This window comes from Salmo salar, chromosome 07 (genome assembly GCF_965601325.2).
Source record: "Salmo salar chromosome 07, fSalSal1, whole genome shotgun sequence".
Classification (NCBI taxonomy): Eukaryota; Metazoa; Chordata; class Actinopteri; order Salmoniformes; family Salmonidae; genus Salmo; species Salmo salar.
In genome coordinates, this window is record NC_138297.1 from 38,149,055 (window position 1) to 38,169,608 (window position 20,554).

The window sequence follows — 20,554 nt, forward strand, 5'->3', positions numbered from 1 at the left end:
AAAGTGATTATGCCCTCAGCCAGTGTTTGGAGGATATATTGGCACGGGTGTTAGGCCAGAGACAATGTCGAGGGCCGGCAAACCGTGCCAATATATCCTCCAAACACCGGCTGAGGGCATTATCACTTAAAAATGCACACTCTAGAATGCCAATCAGAAACGTGTATTCGACAATGCCATGGTATAAATGTATCATAGTTTTCAACTATGTTCTTCGTAGCTGTCTATTTACCACCGCAAACTGATGCTGGCGCTAAGATCACGTTCAATGAGTTGTATACGGCTATAAGCAAACAGGAAAACACTCATCCAAGTGGCCATGGGCTTTAATTTAACCTCTATGGGCTAGCCTACGTAACAGCCACGCAGCCTGTGGCGCGATTTTCAAAACCTTAAAAATCCTATTACTTCAATTTCTCAAACATATGACTATTTTACAGCTATTTAAAGACAAGACTCTCGTTAATCTAACCACACTGTCCGATTTCAAAAAGGCTTTACAACGAAAGCAAAACATTAGATTATGTCAGCAGAGTACCAAGCCAGAAATAATCAGACACCCATTTTTCAAGCCAGCATATAATGTCACCAAAACCCAGAAGACAGCTAAATGCAGCACTCACCTTTGATGATCTTCATCAGATGACAATCCTAGGACATTATGTTATACAATACATGCATGTTTTGTTCAATCAAGTTCATATTTATATAAAAAACCAGCTTTTTACATTAGCATGTGACGTTCAGAACTAGCATACCCCCCGCAAACTTCCGGGGAATTCGCTAACATTTTACTAAATTACTCACGATAAACGTTCACAAAAAGCATAACAATTATTTTAAGAATTATAGATACAGACCTCCTCTATGCACTCGATATGTCCGATTTTAAAATAGCTTTTTGGTGAAAGCACATTTTGCAATATTCTAAGTACATAGCCCAGGCATCACGGGCTCGCTATTTAGACACCCGGCAAGTTTAGCACTCACCATAATCATATTTACTATTATAAAAGTTTGATTACCTTTTGTTGTCTTCGTCAGAATGCACACCCAGGACTGCTACTTCAATAACAAATGTTGGTTTGGTCCAAAATAATCCATCGTTATATCCGAATAGCGGCGTTTTGTTCGTGCGTTCCAGACACTATCCGAAATAGTAAAGAAGTGTCGCGCGCATGGCGCAATTCGTGACAATAAAATTCTAAATATTCTATTACCGTACTTCGAAGCATGTCAACCGCTGTTTAAAATCAATTTTTACGCCATTTTTCTCGTAGAAAAGCGATAATATTCCGACAGGGAATCTCCTTTTCGGCAAACAGAGGAAAAAATCCCAAAGGCGGGGGCGGTCGGGTCACGCGCCTAAGCCCAGTGTCCCTTGATCGGCCACTTGAGAAAGGCGATAATGTGTTTCAGCCTGGGGCTGGAATGACGACATTCTGTTTTTTCCCGGGCTCTGAGCGCCTATGGACGACATGGGAAGTGTCACGTTAGAGCAGAGATCCTTAGTAAATGATAGAGATGGAAAAGAAGTTCAAGAAATGGTCAGACAGGCCACTTCCTGTAAAGGAATCTCTCAGGTTTTGACCTGCCATTTGAGTTCTGTTATACTCACAGACACCATTCAAACAGTTTTAGAAAATATAGGGTGTTTTCTATCCATATGTAATAAGTATATGCATATTCTAGTTACTGGGTAGGAGTGGTAACCAGATTAAATCGGGTATGTTTTTTATCCAGCCGTGTCAATACTGCCCCCTAGCCCTAACAGGTTATTAAGGAAACTAAAATCCGTTTTACCTCATTTATACCAGCATGTTAATTGTCCAACCAGAGGGGGGAAAATGAATCTTTACCACCGTTACTCCACACAGAGATGCGTACAAAGCTTTCCATTTGGCAAATCTGACTATAATTCTATCCTCCTGCTTACAAGCAAAAACTAAAGCAGGAAGTACGAGTGACTCGGTCAATTACAAAAAAAAAAAACTGGTCAGATGAAGCAGATGCTAAGCTACAGGACTGTTTTGCTAGCACAGACTGGAATATGTTCTGGGATTCTTCCGATGGCTTTGAGGAGTACACCACATCATTCACTGGCTTTATCAATAAGTGCATTGAGGACGTCGTCCCCACAGTGACTGTACGTACCCCAACCACAAGCCATGGATTACAGGCCACATCTGCACTGAGCTAAAGGGTAGAGCTGCCGCTTACAAGGAGCGGGACTCTAACCCGGAAGCTTATAAGAAATCATGCTATGCCCTCCAAACAGTCAAACAGGCAAAGCGTCAATACAGGACTAAGATCGAATCGTACTACACCGGCTCCGATGCTCGTCGGATGTGGCAGGGCTTGCAAACTATTACAGACTACAAAGGGCAGCACAGCCAAGAACTGCCCAGTGACATGAGCCTACCAGACGAGCTAAATTACTTCTATGCTCGCTTTGAGGCAAGTAAAACTGAAACATGCATGAGAGCATCAGCTGTTCCAGACGATTGTCTGATCTCACTCCATAGCCGATGTAAGACCTTTAACCTCGATGGACTCAACAGCCAGTTGAATCCTGTGGCGCGTTATTCAAATCCTTAGATATGCTATTACTTCAATTTTTCAAAAATATGACTATTTTACACCATTTTAAAGATAAGACTCTCGTTAATCTAACCACACTGTCCGATTTCAAAAAGCCTTTACAACGAAAGCAAAACATTAGATTATGTCAGCAGAGTACCGAGCCAGAAATAACCAGACACCCATTTTTCAAGCTAGCATATAATGTCACATAAACCCAAACCACAGCTAAATGTAGCACTAACCTTTGATGATCTTCATCAGATGACAACCCTAGGACATTATGTTATACAATACATGCATGTTTTGTTCAATCAAGTTCATATTTATATCAAAAACCAGCTTTTTACATTAGCATGTGACTAGCATGTGACAAGCATTCCCACCGAACACTGCCGGTGAATTTACTAAATTACTCACGATAAACGTTCACAAAAAGCATAACAATTATTTTAAGAATTATAGATACAGAACTCCTCTATGCACTCGATATGTCCGATTTTAAAATAGCTTTTCGGTGAAAGCACATTTTGCAATATTCTCAGTAGATAGGCCGGCATCACAGGGCTAGCTATTTAGACACCCAGCAGGTTTAGCACTCATCAAAGTCAGATTTACTATAAGAAAAATGTTCTTACCTTTGTTGTCTTCATCAGAATGCACTCCCAGGACTTCTACTTCAATAACAAATGTTGGTTTGGTCCAAAATAATCCATCGTTATATCCAAACAGCGGCGTTTTGTTCGTGCGTTCTAGACGCTATCCTAAAGGCTAAATAAGGGTGACGAGCATGGCGCAATTCGTGACAAAAGAATTCTAAATATTCCATTACCGTACTTCGAAGCATGTCAACCGCTGTTTAAAATCAATTTTTATGCCATTTTTCTCATAAAAAAGCGATAATATTCCGACCGGGAATCTGAGTTTAGATAAACAAACAAAGCATTCGGTCGAAGCGGGCACGCGCCTAAGCCCATAGTACTCTGAGTGGCCACTTGCCAAAAGCGATAAAGTGTTTCAGCCAGAGCCTGCCTCGATATCGTTCAACTTTTTCCCGGGCTCTGAGACCCTATGGAAGACGTAGGAAGTGTCACGTTATTGCACAGATCCTGAGTCTTCAATAAAAAGAGCCAAGATGAAACACTACTTCTCAGACAGGCCACTTCCTGCTTGAAATCTTCTCAGGTTTTGGCCTGCCATAGGAGTTCTGTTATACTCACAGACACCATTCAAACAGTTTTAGAAACTTTAGGGTGTTTTCTATCCAAAGCCAATAATTATATGCATATTCTAGTTACTGGGCAGGAGTAGTAACCAGATTAAATCGGGTACGTTTTTTTATCCAGCCGTGTTAATACTGCCCCCTAGCCCTAACAGGTTAAACAGGTCAACATTCGCAGGGCCAGACGGATTACCAGGACGTGTACCTCGAGCATGCGCTGACCAACTGGCAAGTGTCTTCACTGACATTTTCATCCTTTCCCTGTCTGAGTCTGTAATACCAACATGTTTCAAGCAGACCACCATAGTCCCTGTGCCCAAGAACACTAAGGTAACCTGCCTAAATGACTACCAACCCGTAGCACTCACATCTGTAGCCATAAAGTGCTTTAAAAGGCTGGTCATGGCTCACAACACCATTATCCCAGAAACCCTAGACCCACTCCAATTTGCATACCGCACCAACAGATCCACTGATGACGCTATCTCTATTGCACTCCACACTGCCCTTTCACACCTGAACAAAAGGAACACTTATGTGAGAATTCTATTCATTGACTACATCTCAGTGTTCAACATCATAGTGCCCTCAAAGCTCATCACTAAGCTAAATACCCTTGGACTAAACACATCCCTCTGCAACTGAACTTCCTGGAGGACTGCCCCCAGGTGGTAAGGGTAGGAAACAACACATCCCTCATGCTGATCCTCAACACGGGGTGGCCCCTCAGTGGTTTGTGCTCAGTTCCCTCCCGTACTCCCTGTTCACTCATGACTGTATGGCAGGGCATGACTCCAACACCATTAAGTTTGCCGATGACAAAACAGTGGTAGGCCTGATCACCAACAAACGACGACACCTTGTGGTGCCAGGACAGCAACCTCTCCCTCAACATAATAAAGACAAAGGACATGATTGTGGACTACAGGAAAAGGATGACCGAGCAGCTTCAAGTTCCTTGGCGTCCACATCACCAACAAACTAACATGGTCCAAGCACACCAATTCCGTCGTGAGGGCATGACAAAACCTATTCCCACTCAGATCCTCAAAAGGTTCTACAGCTGCACCATTGAGAGCATCCTGATGGGTTGCATCACTGCCTGGTATGGCAACTGCTTGGCAACTGCTTGGCCTTCGACCACAAGGCCTACGGAGCTGTGAGGGGAACGGCACCTCCGTACCTTCAGGCTCTGATCAGGCCCTACACCCAAACAAGGGCACTCCGTTCATCCACCTCTGGCCTGCTCGCCTCCCTACCTCTGAGGAAGCACAGTTCCAGCTCAGCCCAGTCAAAACTGTTCGCTGCTCTGGCACCCCAATGGTGGAACAAGCTCCCTCACGACGCCAGGACAGCGGAGTCAATCACCACCTTCCGGAGACACCTGAAACCCCACCTCTTCAAGGAATACCTGGGATAGGATAAAGTAATCCTTCTAACCCCCCCCCTTAAAAGATTTAGATGCACTATTGTAAAGTGGTTGTTCCACTGGATATTATAAGGTGAATGCACCAATTTGTAAGTCGCTCTGGATAAGAGCGTCTGCTAAATGACTTAAATGTAAATGTAAATGTACAGAGGGTGGTGCGAACGGCCCAGTACATCACTGGGGCCAAACTTCCTGCCATCCAGGACCTATATACCCCATTCGGCGCATGTGACAAATACAATTTGATTTGAAATGTTACTACTCCCTGCTCTATTCAACCACTCTCCAAGAATCTATCAACCAACATCTTACATCTGCCACAGTAACACCTACCTTACCACCACGTTGTTTTGAAGTGGGTAAGTAGGCCTTCTCCTTCCTCTGTTGCTGACTTTTAACTCTGCTCCCTACCCTCTCTCTCCCCCTCAGAGTATCCACCATCTGTACGAGGAGGGAGATGACGGAGAGGTGCAGGATGAGGGCATGGGGGAAGAGGATGAGGATGAAGAGAACCGAGAGAGGGACAGCCTGAGTGACGGGACTCAGAACAAGGACTGCCCGCTCCCTGAGCAACGCTCCCGCCGTCTGAAGTCCGAGGTCGGTGATGAGGTGATCACTGGAGACTGTTTTTATATTTTATTTTATCACATTCATTTTGATTTCACATGGTGATTTACAAAAAATTATCTGCATTTTTAAACTTCGCTTTTTTGCTTAACCTCTTACATCTAGACGTTCCGCTAGCGGAACACCTGCTCCAATATCCAATGATGGGGGTGGCGCGAAATACAAACTCCTCTAAAATACAAAAACTTCAATTTTTCAAACATATGACTATTTCACAGCATTTTAAAGATAAGACTCTCCTTTATCTAACCACACTGTCCGATTTCAAAAAGGCTTTACAACGAAAGCAAAACATTAGATTATGTCAGCAGAGTACCAAGCCAGAAATAATCAGACACCCATTTTTCAAGCTAGCATATAATGTCACAAAAACCCAGAAGACAGCTAAATGCAACACTAACCTTTGATGATCTTCATCAGATGACAACCCTAGGACATTATGTTATACAATACATGCATGTTTTGTTCAATCAAGTTCATATTTATATCAAAAACCAGCTTTTTACATTAGCATGTGACGTTCAGAACTAGCATACCCCCCGCAAACTTCCGGGGAATTCGCTAACATTTTACTAAATTACTCACAAAAAGCATAACAATTATTTTAAGAATTATAGAGTTTGATTACCTTTTGTTGTCTTCGTCAGAATGCACTCCCAGGACTGCTACTTCAATAACAAATGTTGGTTTGGTCCAAAATAATCCATCGTTATATCCGAATAGCGGCGTTTTGTTCGTGCGTCCCAGACACTATCTGAAATGGTAAATCAGGGTCGTGCGCATGGCGCAATTCGTGACAAAAAAAATCTAAATATTCCATTACCGTACTTCGAAGCATGTCAACCGCTGTTTAAAATCCATTTTTATGCCATCTTTCTCGTAAAAAAGCGATAATATTCCGACCGGGAATCTCCTTTTAGCTAAACTGAGGAAAGTAAACAAAGCTTTCGGTCGACGCGGGCACGAGCCTGAGTCTCACAGTACTGTAACCAGCCACTACCCAAACGCGCTACTTTGTTTCAGCCAGAGCCTGCTAAGCCACGATTCAGCTTTTTACCGCCTTCTGAGACCCTATGGCAGCCGTAGGAAGTGTCACGGGACAGCTAAGATCCTCACTCTTCAATAAACAGAGACAAGAAGAACGACACCTTGTCAGACAGGCCACTTCCTGCCTGAAACCTTGTCAGGTTTTTGCCTGCCAAATGAGTTCTGTTATACTCACAGACACCATTCAAACAGTTTTAGAAACTTTGGAGTGTTTTCTATCCATATGTAATAAGTATATGCATATTCTAGTTACTGGGTAGGAGTGGTAACCAGATTAAATCGGGTATGTTTTTTATCCAGCCGTGAAAATACTGCCCCCTAGCCATAACAGGTTAATGCAACTGCTGTGTCAGGTTTCAAAAAAGCTTTACAGCGAAAGCAGTCTTTGCAATCTGAGTACAGCGCTCAGTCACAAAACCAAACCCACCAATTTGTGGAGTCAACAAAACTCAGAAATAGCATAATAAATACTCACTTACCTTTGATTTTCATCAGAATGCACTCCCAGGAATACCAGTTCCACAATAAATGTTCATTTGTTTCGATAAAGTCCATATTTATGTCCAAATACCTCCTTTTTGTTCGCTTTAAGTCGAGTAACCCAAATGCACTGTGCTCGCGCAGTAAGTTCAGACAAAGTCAAAAAAGTTATATTACAGTTTGTAGAAACATGTCAAACGATGTATAGAATCAATCTTTAGGATGTTTTTATCATAAATATTCCATAATATTCCAACTGGACGATTCCTTTGTCTTCAAAAAAGAAAAGGAACACAGCTAACTCTCACGGGAGTGCGCGCCACTGAGCTCATGTCATTTTCTCAGTCATCTGATTTCAAGACCTCTTATTCTCACCCCATTCACAGTAGAAGCATGAAACAATGTTCTAAAGACTGTTGACATCTAGTGGAAGCCTTAGGATGTGCAAAATGACCCCACAGACACTGTATATTGGATAGGGAATCACTTGAAAAACTACAAACCTCAGATTTCCACACGTCCTGGTTGGATTTTGTCTCAGGTTTTTGCCTGCCATGAGTTCTGTTATACTCACAGACATCATTCAAACAGTTTTAGAAACTGTAGTGTGTTTTCTATCCAAATCTACTAATAATATGCATATCCTACCTTCTGCGCCTGAGTAGCAGGCAGTTTACTATGGGCACGCTTTACATCCGGACGTCAAAATACTGCCCCCTACCCAAGAGAGGTTGACTTGTTTGTGGACTTAATGCACTGGAAATGCATTTAATGGAGATAGGTTCTCATTAGCAAGAGGGCCTTTGCAGCCTGTTTGCTGGCTCTGGATGCGTTAGCTACATCCTCAATAGGCAGAGAGCCTTAGCCTTGCGTGTACTGTGTCTGCCCTTAACATCAACAGAGATCTCTCTTGTCAAATCTGCTCATCACCCTGTGTCATGGGGTCACATGGTTAATGTAATGGAATGATCTTTTCCTCTTGTGTAATTCAGAACAGCCTATTTCTTATTACAAGTGCTGTAGAAATGACCTTAAATTCACTCTCCAAATGGCTTCTCAATGTGGCTGATCAGACCACACAGGGAAGCCACCATAGAAGTCAAAAGTCATACCACCCTTTCTTTTTAAAATCTTTCCTGCTTTTTCCTGCAATTTCCCCAAGAGTGGCGATCAAATTTTCTACCCCTGTCTGTTCTTTCTTACTTTCTTTTCCTTGCCATTATGCTCATGGTGTATAGCATACCTCTTTACTTCGGCCAATGTGGCTATTCCCCACCCTATCAGTCTCTTTTATGATTTGGCAAATTTCAGGCTTCATACCACTCAAGAAGGTTATTTTTAACTGTTGGTGGTAAGGTCCGTCGTCTCCCTGTCTAGGATCTACCAGTCCACTATTAGCATTAAATACGTCTCTCTAAATACTGGCTTACTGTTTCCCCATCCCCTTGTTTACACTCATGTATCTTTGAAAAGTCTGCATGTCTATGGTAATAGTCCCTAAGATTATTACAGAGCTGTGTCAATTTGTCTGCATAATCTCCATCTCCTGCCCATGGTAAAACCGGTTCTCCTCCTTGCCCTGGAACCCAGGCTCCCTTCACTGCTGCCCAGTCTTTCCCCACTATCTGTCGGACAGCCCTTTCCAGTTCTCCTGTATTTAGTTTAAAACTCTCGGTCAATCCCTCCATATCTCTCCTAAACCCTTCTATTTCTGTTTTTGGATGTCCTATTCCCTCAACTGCTCTTGCTACATCTCTCTGAGTCCAGGGTCGATACACTTGTATGGTATCTGATTGATCAGCTTCGCCTGCCCTAGGATTAGGAAGCTCTATGAGAGGACACTGATCCTCCTCCCAATCTGATTGAACCTCCCTCAGCCCTGGCTTATTATATGGTGCCAGTCGCTTTTAAAGGTTAGACTCTCTTGGTTCTGGCTCTTCTTTCCTCTCCCTGGCTATGGCTTGCTCTCTCTGTTCGTGTTCATATCTTTCTCACCTTTGAGGATTTACCACCCATGTTTGTTCAATTACTGTTATGCTTATTCTCACAATATGTGTGTACTTACTCAATTACTACATTTATTTTCTAATATGTATTCTCACTTTCTATGGGTGTAACCTCCTTCCTCCTGTTTGGAATAATCAGACCTATTTTGCGCGCCTCCGGTAGACCTCGATTATCCCCTCTAAAATGTATTTTGACAGGCGATCTATATTCATACAAATTATACCCCTGACCTTCGATCTTATAAATGTTATTATATTTCGCCTTCCATATTATGTTTTCCGCCTAATATATTATTGACCAGTTATCGTTTAGGTCTCAATATTAGCTCCAATTCTCACAATCTATGTGTGCTTCTATAATTCTGTTATTATACTTAAATTTCACAATCTATGTGTGTGCTCTACTGTTTTCTCACTTACTCCTGTTAGGTAAGTTACGTTAGTCTAGGACTATCTTTATTTCGCCTTTTACATTACGTTTTCCGGCTACTGTACTTCGACCAGTTTTACTGTTAGGTCTTACTGTTAAATACTGTACTTCAACCAGTTTTACATTTAGGTCTTACTGCAACCAGTTTTACATTTAGGTCTTACTGCAACCAGTTTTACATTTAGGTCTTACTGCAACCAGTTTTACATTTAGGTCTTACTGCAACCAGTTTTACATTTATGTCTTACTGCAAGCAGTTTTACATTTAGGTCTTACTTAGATCTGTGACCCAGTGCCGCCAACACTAGCATAGATACTTTTGTCTTAAACTTTCTCTACATTAGATTATATGGACGGTTTACCCGATACAAATCTTACTTTTTGTTAGTTTTACAGTTAAAATCCTCCCTCACATTTATCTTGACCAATGCTTAATAGGAATTTAATCCAGTACATTCTAAGTACATTTTTAGTAAGTTTAGAATTTAACCCCAAACTAATGAATAAAGATTACTGACCTTATCTTGCAGCTGAGAATTCAATGTAGGTTGGATCTCGTCACCGCTTCTGTCGCATACCAGTTTGCCACTGGCCTGTAAAGAACCCACAGAAAGAGGCCAGGTCTTTAACTTGTTATGGATAGGGGGCAGTATTTTCACGGCCGGATAAAAAACGTACCCGATTTAATCTGATTATTACTCCTGCCCAGAAACTAGAATATGCATATAATTATTAGCTTTGGATAGAAAACACTCCAAAGTTTCTAAAACTGTTTGAATGGTGTCTGTGAGTATAACAGAACTCATTTGGCAGGCCAAAACCTGAGAAGATTCCAAACAGGAAGCGCCCTCTGACTATTTCTTGGCCTTCATGATCATCTCTATCCAAAACAGGGGATCTCTGCTGTAACGTGACATTTTCTAACGCTCCCATAGGCTCTCAGAAGGCACCAGAACGTTGAATGATGACTTTGCAGGCCATGGCTGAAAAACAGTAGAGCATTTGGTAAGTGGTCGATCTGAGAACAATGAGACTGGTGCGCGCGTGCACGAGACAATGTTTTTATTTTCAGTCTTTGAACGAAAACAACGACTCCCGGTCGGAATATTATCGCTTTTTTACGAGAAAAATCGCATAAAAATTGATTTTAAACAGCGTTTGACATGCTTCGAAGTACAGTAATGGAATATTTTGAAATCTTTGTCACGAAACGCGCCGGGCGCGTCAACCTTCTTTACCCTTCGGATAGTGTCTTGAACGCACAACAAAACGCCGCTATTTGTATATAACTATGGATTATTTGGAACCAAACCAACATTTGTTATTGAAGTAGAAGTCCTGGGCGTGCATTCTGACGAAGAACAGCAAAGGTAATCCAATTTTTCTTATAGTAAATCTGAGTTTGGTGAGTACCAAACTTGGTGGGTGTCAAAATAGCTAGCCATGATGGCTGGGCTATCTACTCAGAATATTGCAAAATGTGCTTTCACCGAAAAGCTATTTTAAAATCGGACACCGCAATTGCATAAAGGAGTTCTGTATCTATAATTCTTTAAATAATGTATGTTTTTTGTGAAGGTTTATCGTGAGTAATTTAGTAAATTCACCGGAAGTGTTCGGTGGGAATGCTAGTTCTGAACGTCACATGCTAATGTAAAAAGCTGTTTTTTGATATAAATATGAACTTGATTGAACAAAACATGTATTGTATAACATAATGTCCTAGGAGTGTCATCTGATGAAGATCATCAAAGGTTAGTGCTGCATTTAGCTGTGGTTTTGTTTTTTGTGACATTATATGCTAGCTTGAAAAATGGGTGTCTGATTATTTCTGGCTGAGTACTCTGCTGACATAATCTAATGTTTTGCTTTCGCTGTAAAGCCTTTTTGAAATCGGACAGTGTGGTTAGATAAAGGAGAGTCTTGTCTTTAAAATGGTGTAAAATAGTCATATGTTTGTAAAATTGATGTTTTCGGATTTTCGAGGAGTTTGTATTTCGCGCCACGCCTATCATTGGATATTGGAGCAGGTGTTCCGCTAGCGGAACGTCTAGATGTAAGAGGTTAATCTACAGATATTTCATCCGCCCGTGCCCGGTTTCGGTGTCTCCCTGGACCGACAGGAGCAGATATTGAGTTCCTGAGCTCGAAGGACCAATTTGTTAACGGAATTTTATATCTTAATGATAATAATTAGCAATCAATAAGCCTTGACTAATCCCCAGGGTTTGTAAGACACTGGGTTAATAATTAGGCAAGGACTCAGCTTTCTGCAAAAGGTCTTGTACAGTTTATTCAGAGAATGTTCTGCCCAACATACACAAAGATGTTCATTTTATCCTCTCTCCGCTTACGCACACACATCCACACCCAAAAGTAGATAACCTATGGACACACATACGCACAGACAGTAGGTGAACAGTATCTCTTCCTTGACCTGCTACCACTGTTCCAGCACTGCCTGTTCCTTTCCCCATAGATTAGGAGAACCTTGAAAGCTCCTCCCGGTATCTCACACACCCATGTCTAGACTTGATGGGACTAACGTTCAGTACATTGACTCCGTTTTTTTATCCATGCTACATAACTACTAATTCATAATGGATTATTGATTAATTTACCTTCATTAGATAATTCTCTTATCAGCTTGTTAAATCATCACCCGTTTGGCGAAGTAGGCTATGATTCGATGATAAATTAATATGCACCGCATCGATTGTATGCAACACAGGACAAGCTAGATAAACTAGTAATATCAACCATGTGTAGTTACTAGTTATGTTAAGATTGATTGTTTTTTATAAGATACGTTTAATGCTAGCTAGCACCTTACCTTGGCTCCTTGCTGCACTCGCATAACAGGTAGTCAGCCTGCCACGCAGTCCCCTCGCGGAGTGCAGTGTAATCGGCCATGATCGGTGGCCAAAAATGCCGATTACCGATTGTTATGAAAACTTGAAATCGGCCCCAATTAATCGGCCATTCCGATTAATCGGTCGACCTTTAATCTGTACGCATGTGATGGATAAGATGCATAACGAATATACTGTACACGTGCTAATTTTCATTCCACAACAGTATGCCAATAAACCTATAGACCGACGAGCATTATTTCGCAATGATTTTTAAAAATGTTTTATTATTCCCCCGGAAATTTGCCAGCGCCAATTTTATCGGCTTTTACATTTTTTTTATCTGCCAGAAGCCTGCTATTACAGGTTAACGGAAACCCTGCTAGAGATAGTCCAGTGAACTTACTGTATGGCAATTGTTTTGTGTATTTTGGCATAAAGACATCCAAATTACATGCAATATACAGCAACAAACAAAAAGCCTACAGAAGTATCACCATGGATTCATTGATTATCCAGGCCCAATATCACATTACTGTTGTTGGCTACCTTTTTAATTGAACAGCGACCCAGCTTCTGCCTCTTCATCATGTCCTAGATCCCCCAGCTGTAGTCAGTAGAACTCTCCACGGGGTCAGTGGTTGATGTTTGTCATTCCAACAGGATCTAACTGTTTCCTGGACATCTCTCCAGGACTCTGCATCTGAAATAGACCCTATTCTCTATATAGTACACTACTTTGGGGCCTGCATAATGCTCTGGTCAGAAGTAGTGCACTATATAGAGAAAAGGGTAACATTTTGGACTCATCCCAGGAACGTTCCCTGATGTTGTATTATGTTTTTGTCTCCTCTCCTAGCGGGAAAACAAAGAGCCCAAGACCATGCAGCTCTTTGGCAGTGGTCCCAAGATGGTTGGTTTAGAGATTGTACCGGCTGGTAAGGAACTTAGCAAGTATTTATTTGACTTCACTTATCCAGAGCAGATGCTGCAACGACAAGTGTGTTCATGGATTTTTCGACGATAGACACTCTAGTGCAGGCCGCCTAAGCAGTTTATCGGGACACCTAATTCCAAGCTATATATTTTTTTCATATTTAAAAAAATAAAAATGTATATATACATTTTCGCATGTTAAAACGTTTTTGTGTTTTTAAATAACTTAAACCAGATATAAAGTATGTCGGAAAGATACATGCCCTATACAGTGCATTTAGAATGTATTCAGAACCTTCACTTTTTTTTTTACTGATCTGTGGAAGGGTGCCTAAACATTTCTGCAGCTTTGAAGGTACCCAAGAACACTGCCCTCCATCATTATTACATTGAAGAAGTTTGGAACCACCAAGTGGTAAAGGGCCTTGGACAGGGAGGTGACCATGAACCCAATGGTCACTCTGACAGAGCTCCAGAGTTACTCTGTGGAGATGGGAGAACTGTCCAGAAGCCAACCAGCTCTGCAGCACTCTATCATAAAGGACTGATTGGTGGAGTGGACAGACGTAAGCCACTCCTCAGTAAAAGGCACACAACAGCCCGCTTGGAATTTGCTAAAAGACATCTAAAGGACTCTTAGACCATGAGAAACAAGATTCTCTGGTCTGAAGAAACCAAGATTGAACTCTTTGGCCTGAATGCCAAGCGTCACATCTGGAGGAAACCAGGCACCGCACATCACCAAGCCAATACTGGGGCCCCTCAGGGATGTGTACTTAGTCCCGTCCTGTACTCCCTGTTCACCCACGACTGCGTAGCCATACACGACTCCCAACACCATCAACAGTGGTAGGCCTGAACACCGACAACGATGAGATGGCCTATAGGGAGGTCAGAGAACTGGCGGTGTGGTGCCAGGATAACCTCTCCCTCAATGTGAGCAAGACAAAGGAGCTGATTGTGGACTACAGGAAAAAGCGGGCCGAACAGTCCGCCATTAGCATTGACGGGGCAGTAGTGGAGCGGGTCGAGAGTTTCAAGTTCCTTGGTGTCCACATCACCAGCCAACTATCATGGTCCAAACATACCAAGACAGTTGTGAACAGGGCACGACAAAACCTATTCCCCCTCAGGAGACTGAAAAGATTTGGCATGTGTCCCCATATCCTCAAAGTTCTACAGCTGCACCATCGAGAGCATCCTGACCGGTTGCATCACCGCCTAGTATGGCAAATGCTCGGCATCTGACCATAAGGCGCTACAGAGGGTAGTGTGTACAGCCCAGTACATCACTGAGGCCAAGCTTCCTTGTGGAAAGCCCATAAAATTGTCAGTCTCCAGCCACCCTAGTAATAGACTGTTCTCCCTGCTACCGCACGGCAAGTGGTACCTGAGTGTCAAGTCTAGGACCAAAAGGCTCCTCAAGAGCTTCTACCCCTTCCTCTTTTGTACACTGCTGCTACTCACTGTTTATTATCTATGCATAGTCAGTTCACCCCTACCTACATGTACAAATTACCTCAACTAACCTGTACCCCGCACACTGACTCTGTACCGGTACCCCCTGTATATGGCCTAGTTGTTCTTCTTTCTTTTTTATCATTTGTTTTACTTTAGTCTATTTGGTAAATATTTTCTTAACTCGTCTTGAACTCCATTGTTGGTTAAGGGCTTGTAACTAAGCATTTCATGGTAAGGTCTACACTTGTTGAATTCGCCGCATGTGACAAAGTTTGATTTGATACCATTCCTACGGTGAAGCATGGTGGTGGCAGCGTCATGCTTAGGGGATGTATTTCAGGGGCAGGGACTAGTCGACCAGTCTGGATTGAGGGAAAGCTGAACGGAGCAATGTACAGCGTTTCCTGACAACCTGCTCTAGACCTCAGACTGGTGCGACGGTTCACCTTCCAACAGGACAACGACCTGAAGCACACAGCCAAGACAATGCAGGAGTGGCTTCGGGACAAGTCTCTGAATATTCTTAACCTCTATGGGCTAGGTGGGACGCTAGCGTGCCACCCGTGGTGCACTCCATCAACAGCAGGTGCATTTCAAGAGCGGCAAATTTGAATCCAAATAAATGTCAAAATTCAAATTTTTCAAACATACAACTATTTTACACCCTTTGAAAGATAAACATCTCCTTAATCTAACCACGTTTTACGATTTCAAAAAGGTTTTACGGCGAAAGCATAAATTAGGAGTATGTTAGGACAGTACATTTACAAGAGTTGTGTGTAATGTTTTGTCAAGTCAAAGACAGGGTCACCAAAACCATAAAACCAGCTAAAATGATGCACTAACCTTTTACAATCTCCATCAGATGACACTCCTAGGACATTATGTTAGACAATGCATGCATTTTTAGTTCTATCAAGTTCATATTTATATCCAAAAACAGCGTTTTACTATGGCATTGATGTTGAGGAAATCGTTTCCCTCCAATAACCGGCAGTCAAGTCAGCGTCACAAATTAAATAATTAAAATTAGAAAACATTGGTAAAATATTATATTGTCATTTAAAGAATTATAGATTTACATCTCTTGAACGCAATCAACTTGCCAGATTTAAAAATAACCTTACTGGGAAATCACACTTTGCAATAATCTGAGCACTGCGCCCAGAAAAATACGCGTTGCGATACAGACTAGACGTCATGTTGGGGAGATCTAAAATCGAAAATACTATGTAAATAATCCATTACCTTTGATTCTCTTCATCAGATGTCACTTCCAGGTATCACAGGTCCATAACGAATGTAGTTTTGTTCAAAAAAGCTCATCATTTATGTCCAAAAATCTCCGTCTTGTTAGCACATGATCTAAGCCAGCCGGACTTCTCGTCATGAACGAGGGGAAAAAATATATTTACGTTCGTTCAAACATGTCAAACGTTGTATAGCATAAATCATTAGGGCCTTTTTTAACCAGAACATGAATAATATTCAAGGTGGACGAATGCATACTCTTTTATAACGTATTGGAACGAGGGTACCCAACATGAACTCGCGCGCCAGGTGTCTAATGGGACATCATCGTTCCATGGCTCTTGTTCGGTCAGATCTCCCTCCAGAAGACTCAAAACACTTTGTAAAGGCTGGTGACATCTAGTGGAAGCAATAGGAAGTGCCAAAATATTCCTCAGCCCCTGTGTTTTTCAATGGGATAGGTTTAAAGTCAATACAACACATCAGGTATCCACTTCCTGTCAGAAAATGTCTCAGGGTTTTGCCTGCCAAATGAGTTCTGTTATACTCACAGACACCATTCAAACAGTTTTAGAAACTTTAGAGTGTTTTCTATCCATATATTATAAGTATATGCATATTCTAGTTACTGGGTAGGATTAGTAACCAGATTAAATCGGGTACATTTTTTTTATCCAGACGTGCAAATGCTGCCCCCTAGCCCTAACAGGTTAAGTGGCCCAGCCAGAGACCCCAAATTATCTTTAAAACTGCAGCATTTCCTTTCAGCTCCATGGCAAAATGTGTAGAATTGCAGAAAATTAACTTTAAAACTGCAAAAGGGTACCTTGTGCGGCTGCTCGGGCATGGAAACCCATTTCGTGAAGCTCCCGACAAACAGTTACTTTGCTGACGTTGCTTCCAGATGCAGTTTGAAACTCTAGTGAGTGTTGCAACCGAGGACAGAAGTTTTTTTTTTTTAACGTGCTACGATGTTCTGCACTCGGCAGTCCCTTTCTGTGAGCTTGTTGGGCCTACCACTTCGCGGCTGAGCCGTTGTTGCTCCTAGACGTTTCCACTTCACAATACCAGCACTTACAGTTGACCGGGGCAACTTAGCAGGGCAGAAATTTGACTAACTTGTTGAAGAGGTGTCATCCTAAGACTGTGCCATGTTGAAAGTCACTGAACACTTCAGTAAGGCCATTCTACTACCAATATTTGTCTATGGAGATTGCATGGCTGTGTGCTCAAAAGTTTGGACACCTACTTATTCCTGGGTTTTTCTTTGTTTTTACTATTTTCTACATTGTAGAATAGTAGTGAAGATATCAAAACTATAAAATAACACATGGAATCATGTAGTAACCAAAAAAGTGTTAAACAAATCAACATATTTTTCTTCAAATAGCCTTGACAGCTTTGCACACTCTTGGCATTCTCTGAACCAGCTTCATGAGGTAGTCAACTGGAATGCTTTTCAATTAACAGGTGTGCCTTGTTAATTTGTGGGATTTCTTTTCAATTCTTAATGCGTTTGAGCCAATCAGTTATTGTGACAAGGTAGGGGTGGTATACAGAAGATGGCCCTATTAGGTAAAAGACCAAGTCCATATTATGGTAAGAACAGCTCAAATAAACAAAGAGAAATGACAGTCCATCATTACTTTAACCTGTTAGGGCTAGGGGGCAGCATTGACACGGCTGGATAAAAAACATACCCGATTTAATCTGGTTACCACTCCTACTCAGTAACTAGAATATGCATATACTTATTACATATGGATAGAAAACACCCTAAATTTTCTAAAACTGTTTGAATGGTGTCTGTGAGTATAACAGAACTCAAATGGCAGGTCAAAACCTGAGAGATTCCTTTACAGGAAGTGGCCTGTCTGACCATTTGTTGAACTTCTTTTCCATCTCTATCATTTACTAAGGATCTCTGCTCTAACGTGACACTTCCCACGTCGTCCATAGGCGCTCAGAGCCCGGGAAAAAACAGAATGTCGTCATTCCAGCCCCAGGCTGAAACACATTATCGCCTTTCTCAAGTGGCCGATCAAGAGACACTAGCTTATGCGCGTGACCGCGACCGCCCCCGCCTTTGGGATTTTTTCCTCTGTTTGCCGAAAAGGAGATTCCCTGTCGGAATATTATCGCTTTTCTACGAGAAAAATGTCGTAAAAATTGATTTTAAACAGCGGTTGACATGCTTCGAAGTACGGTAATGGAATATTTAGAATTTTTTTTGTCACGAATTGCGCCATGCGCGCGACCCTTCTTTACCATTTCGGATAGTGTCTGGAACGCACGAACAAAACGCCGCTATTCGGATATAACGATGGATTATTTTGGACCAAACCAACATTTGTTATTGAAGTAGCAGTCCTGGGAGTGCATTCTGACGAAGACAACAAAAGGTAATCAAACTTTTATAATAGTAAATATGATTATGGTGAGTGCTAAACTTGCCGGGTGTCTAAATAGCTAGCCCGTGATGCCTGGGCTATGTACTTAGAATATTGCAAAATGTGCTTTCACCAAAAAGCTATTTTAAAATCGGACATATCGAGTGCATAGAGGAGGTCTGTATCTATAATTCTTAAAATAATTGTTATGCTTTTTGTGAACGTTTATCGTGAGTAATTTAGTAAAATGTTAGCGAATTCCCCGGAAGTTTGCGGGGGGTATGCTAGTTCTGAACGTCACATGCTAATGTAAAAAGCTGGTTTTTGATATAAATATTAACTTGATTGAACAAAACATGCATGTATTGTATAACATAATGTCCTAGGGTTGTCATCTGATGAAGATCATCAAAGGTTAGTGTTGCATTTAGCTGTCTTCTGGGTTTTTGTGATATTATATGCTAGCTTGAAAAATGGGTGTCTGATTATTTCTGGCTTGGTACTCTGCTGACATAATCTAATGTTTTGCTTTCGTTGTAAAGCCTTTTTGAAATCGGACAGTGTGGTTAGATTAACGAGAGTCTTGTCTTTAAATAGCTGTAAAATAGTCATATGTTTGAGAAATTGAAGTAATAGGATTTTTAAGGTTTTGAAAATCGCGCCACAGGCTTCAAGTGGCTGTTACGTAGGTGGGACGAATTCGTCCCGCCTAGCCCATAGAGGTTAGAGTTACTTGCCTCAGAAAATTCAGCCCAAATATATGCTTCACAGAGAAAAAGTAACAGACACATCTCAACATCAACTGTTCAGAGGAGACTGCGTGAATCAGGCCTTAATAGTTGAATTGCTGCAATGAAAGCACTACTGAAGGACACCAATAAGAAGAGCAGACTTGCTTGTGCCAAGAAGCACAGGAAATGGACATTAGACCGGTGGAAATCTGTCCTTTGGTCTGAGTCCAAATTGGAGATTTTTGGTTTAAACCGCCATGTCTTTGTGAGACCAGAGTAGGTGAACAGATGAGCTCTGCATGTGTGTTTCCCATCGTGAAGCATGGAGGAGGAGGGGTGATGGTGTGAGGGTGCTGTGCTGGTTACACGGTCTGTGATTTATTTAGAATTCTAGGCACACATTCAGCATGGCTACCACAGCATTCTGCAGCGATACGCCATCCCATCTGGTTTGTGCTTAGTCCCACTATCATTTGTTTTCAACAGGACAATGACCAAACACACCTCCAGGCTGTGTAAGGGCTATTTGACCAAGGAGAGTGATGGAGTGCTGCATCAGATTTATTTAATAATAATTTTTAAAAAATCACCTTTGTTTAACCAGGTAGGCCAGTTGAGAACAAGTTCTCAATTACAACTGTGACCTGGCCAAGATAAAGCAAAGCAGTGCATCACAAACAACAACAGTTACACATGGAATAAACAAACGTACAGTTAATAATACAATAGAAAAGTGTATATACAGTGTGTGCAAATGAGGGAAGATTAGGGAGATAAGGCAATAAATAGGTCGTAGTGGCTAAGTAATTTCAATTTAGCAATTAAACACCGGAGTGATAGATGTGCAGAAGATGAATGTGCAAGTAGAGATACTTGGGTGCAAAGGAGCAAAACAAACCAATAACAATATGGGGATGAGGTAGCTGGATGGGCTATGTACAGGTGCAATGATCTGTAAGCTGCTCTGACATCAGATGCTTAAAGTTACTGAGGGAGGTATAAGACTCCAGCTTCACTGATTTTTGCAATTCGTTCCAGTCATTGGCAGCAGAGAACTGGAAGGAAAGGTGGCCAAAGGAGGAATTGGCTTTTGGGTTGACCAGTAAAATATA

The 20,554-nt window shown here is 41.7% G+C and overlaps 1 protein-coding gene across 13 annotated transcripts in view; it reads left to right on the forward strand.

Moving 5' to 3' along the window:
- The window catches only part of LOC106609087 (lysine-specific demethylase 5A), a 95,034-nt gene that overhangs the window by 11,829 nt on the left and 62,651 nt on the right, over window positions 1-20,554 (forward strand). For 7 of the 13 annotated variants that reach the window (XM_082977576.1, XM_082977574.1, XM_082977566.1 and 4 more), the window contains exons 5-6: window positions 5,661-5,840; window positions 13,533-13,611. In XM_082977576.1, the coding sequence (XP_082833702.1) occupies window positions 5,661-5,840; window positions 13,533-13,611 (259 nt within the window). Of the gene's footprint in view, window positions 1-5,660; window positions 5,841-10,756; window positions 10,827-13,532; window positions 13,612-20,554 lie in introns of those variants that run through there. The other 6 variants (XM_082977568.1, XM_082977569.1, XM_082977572.1 and 3 more) reach the window with 4 other exon arrangements.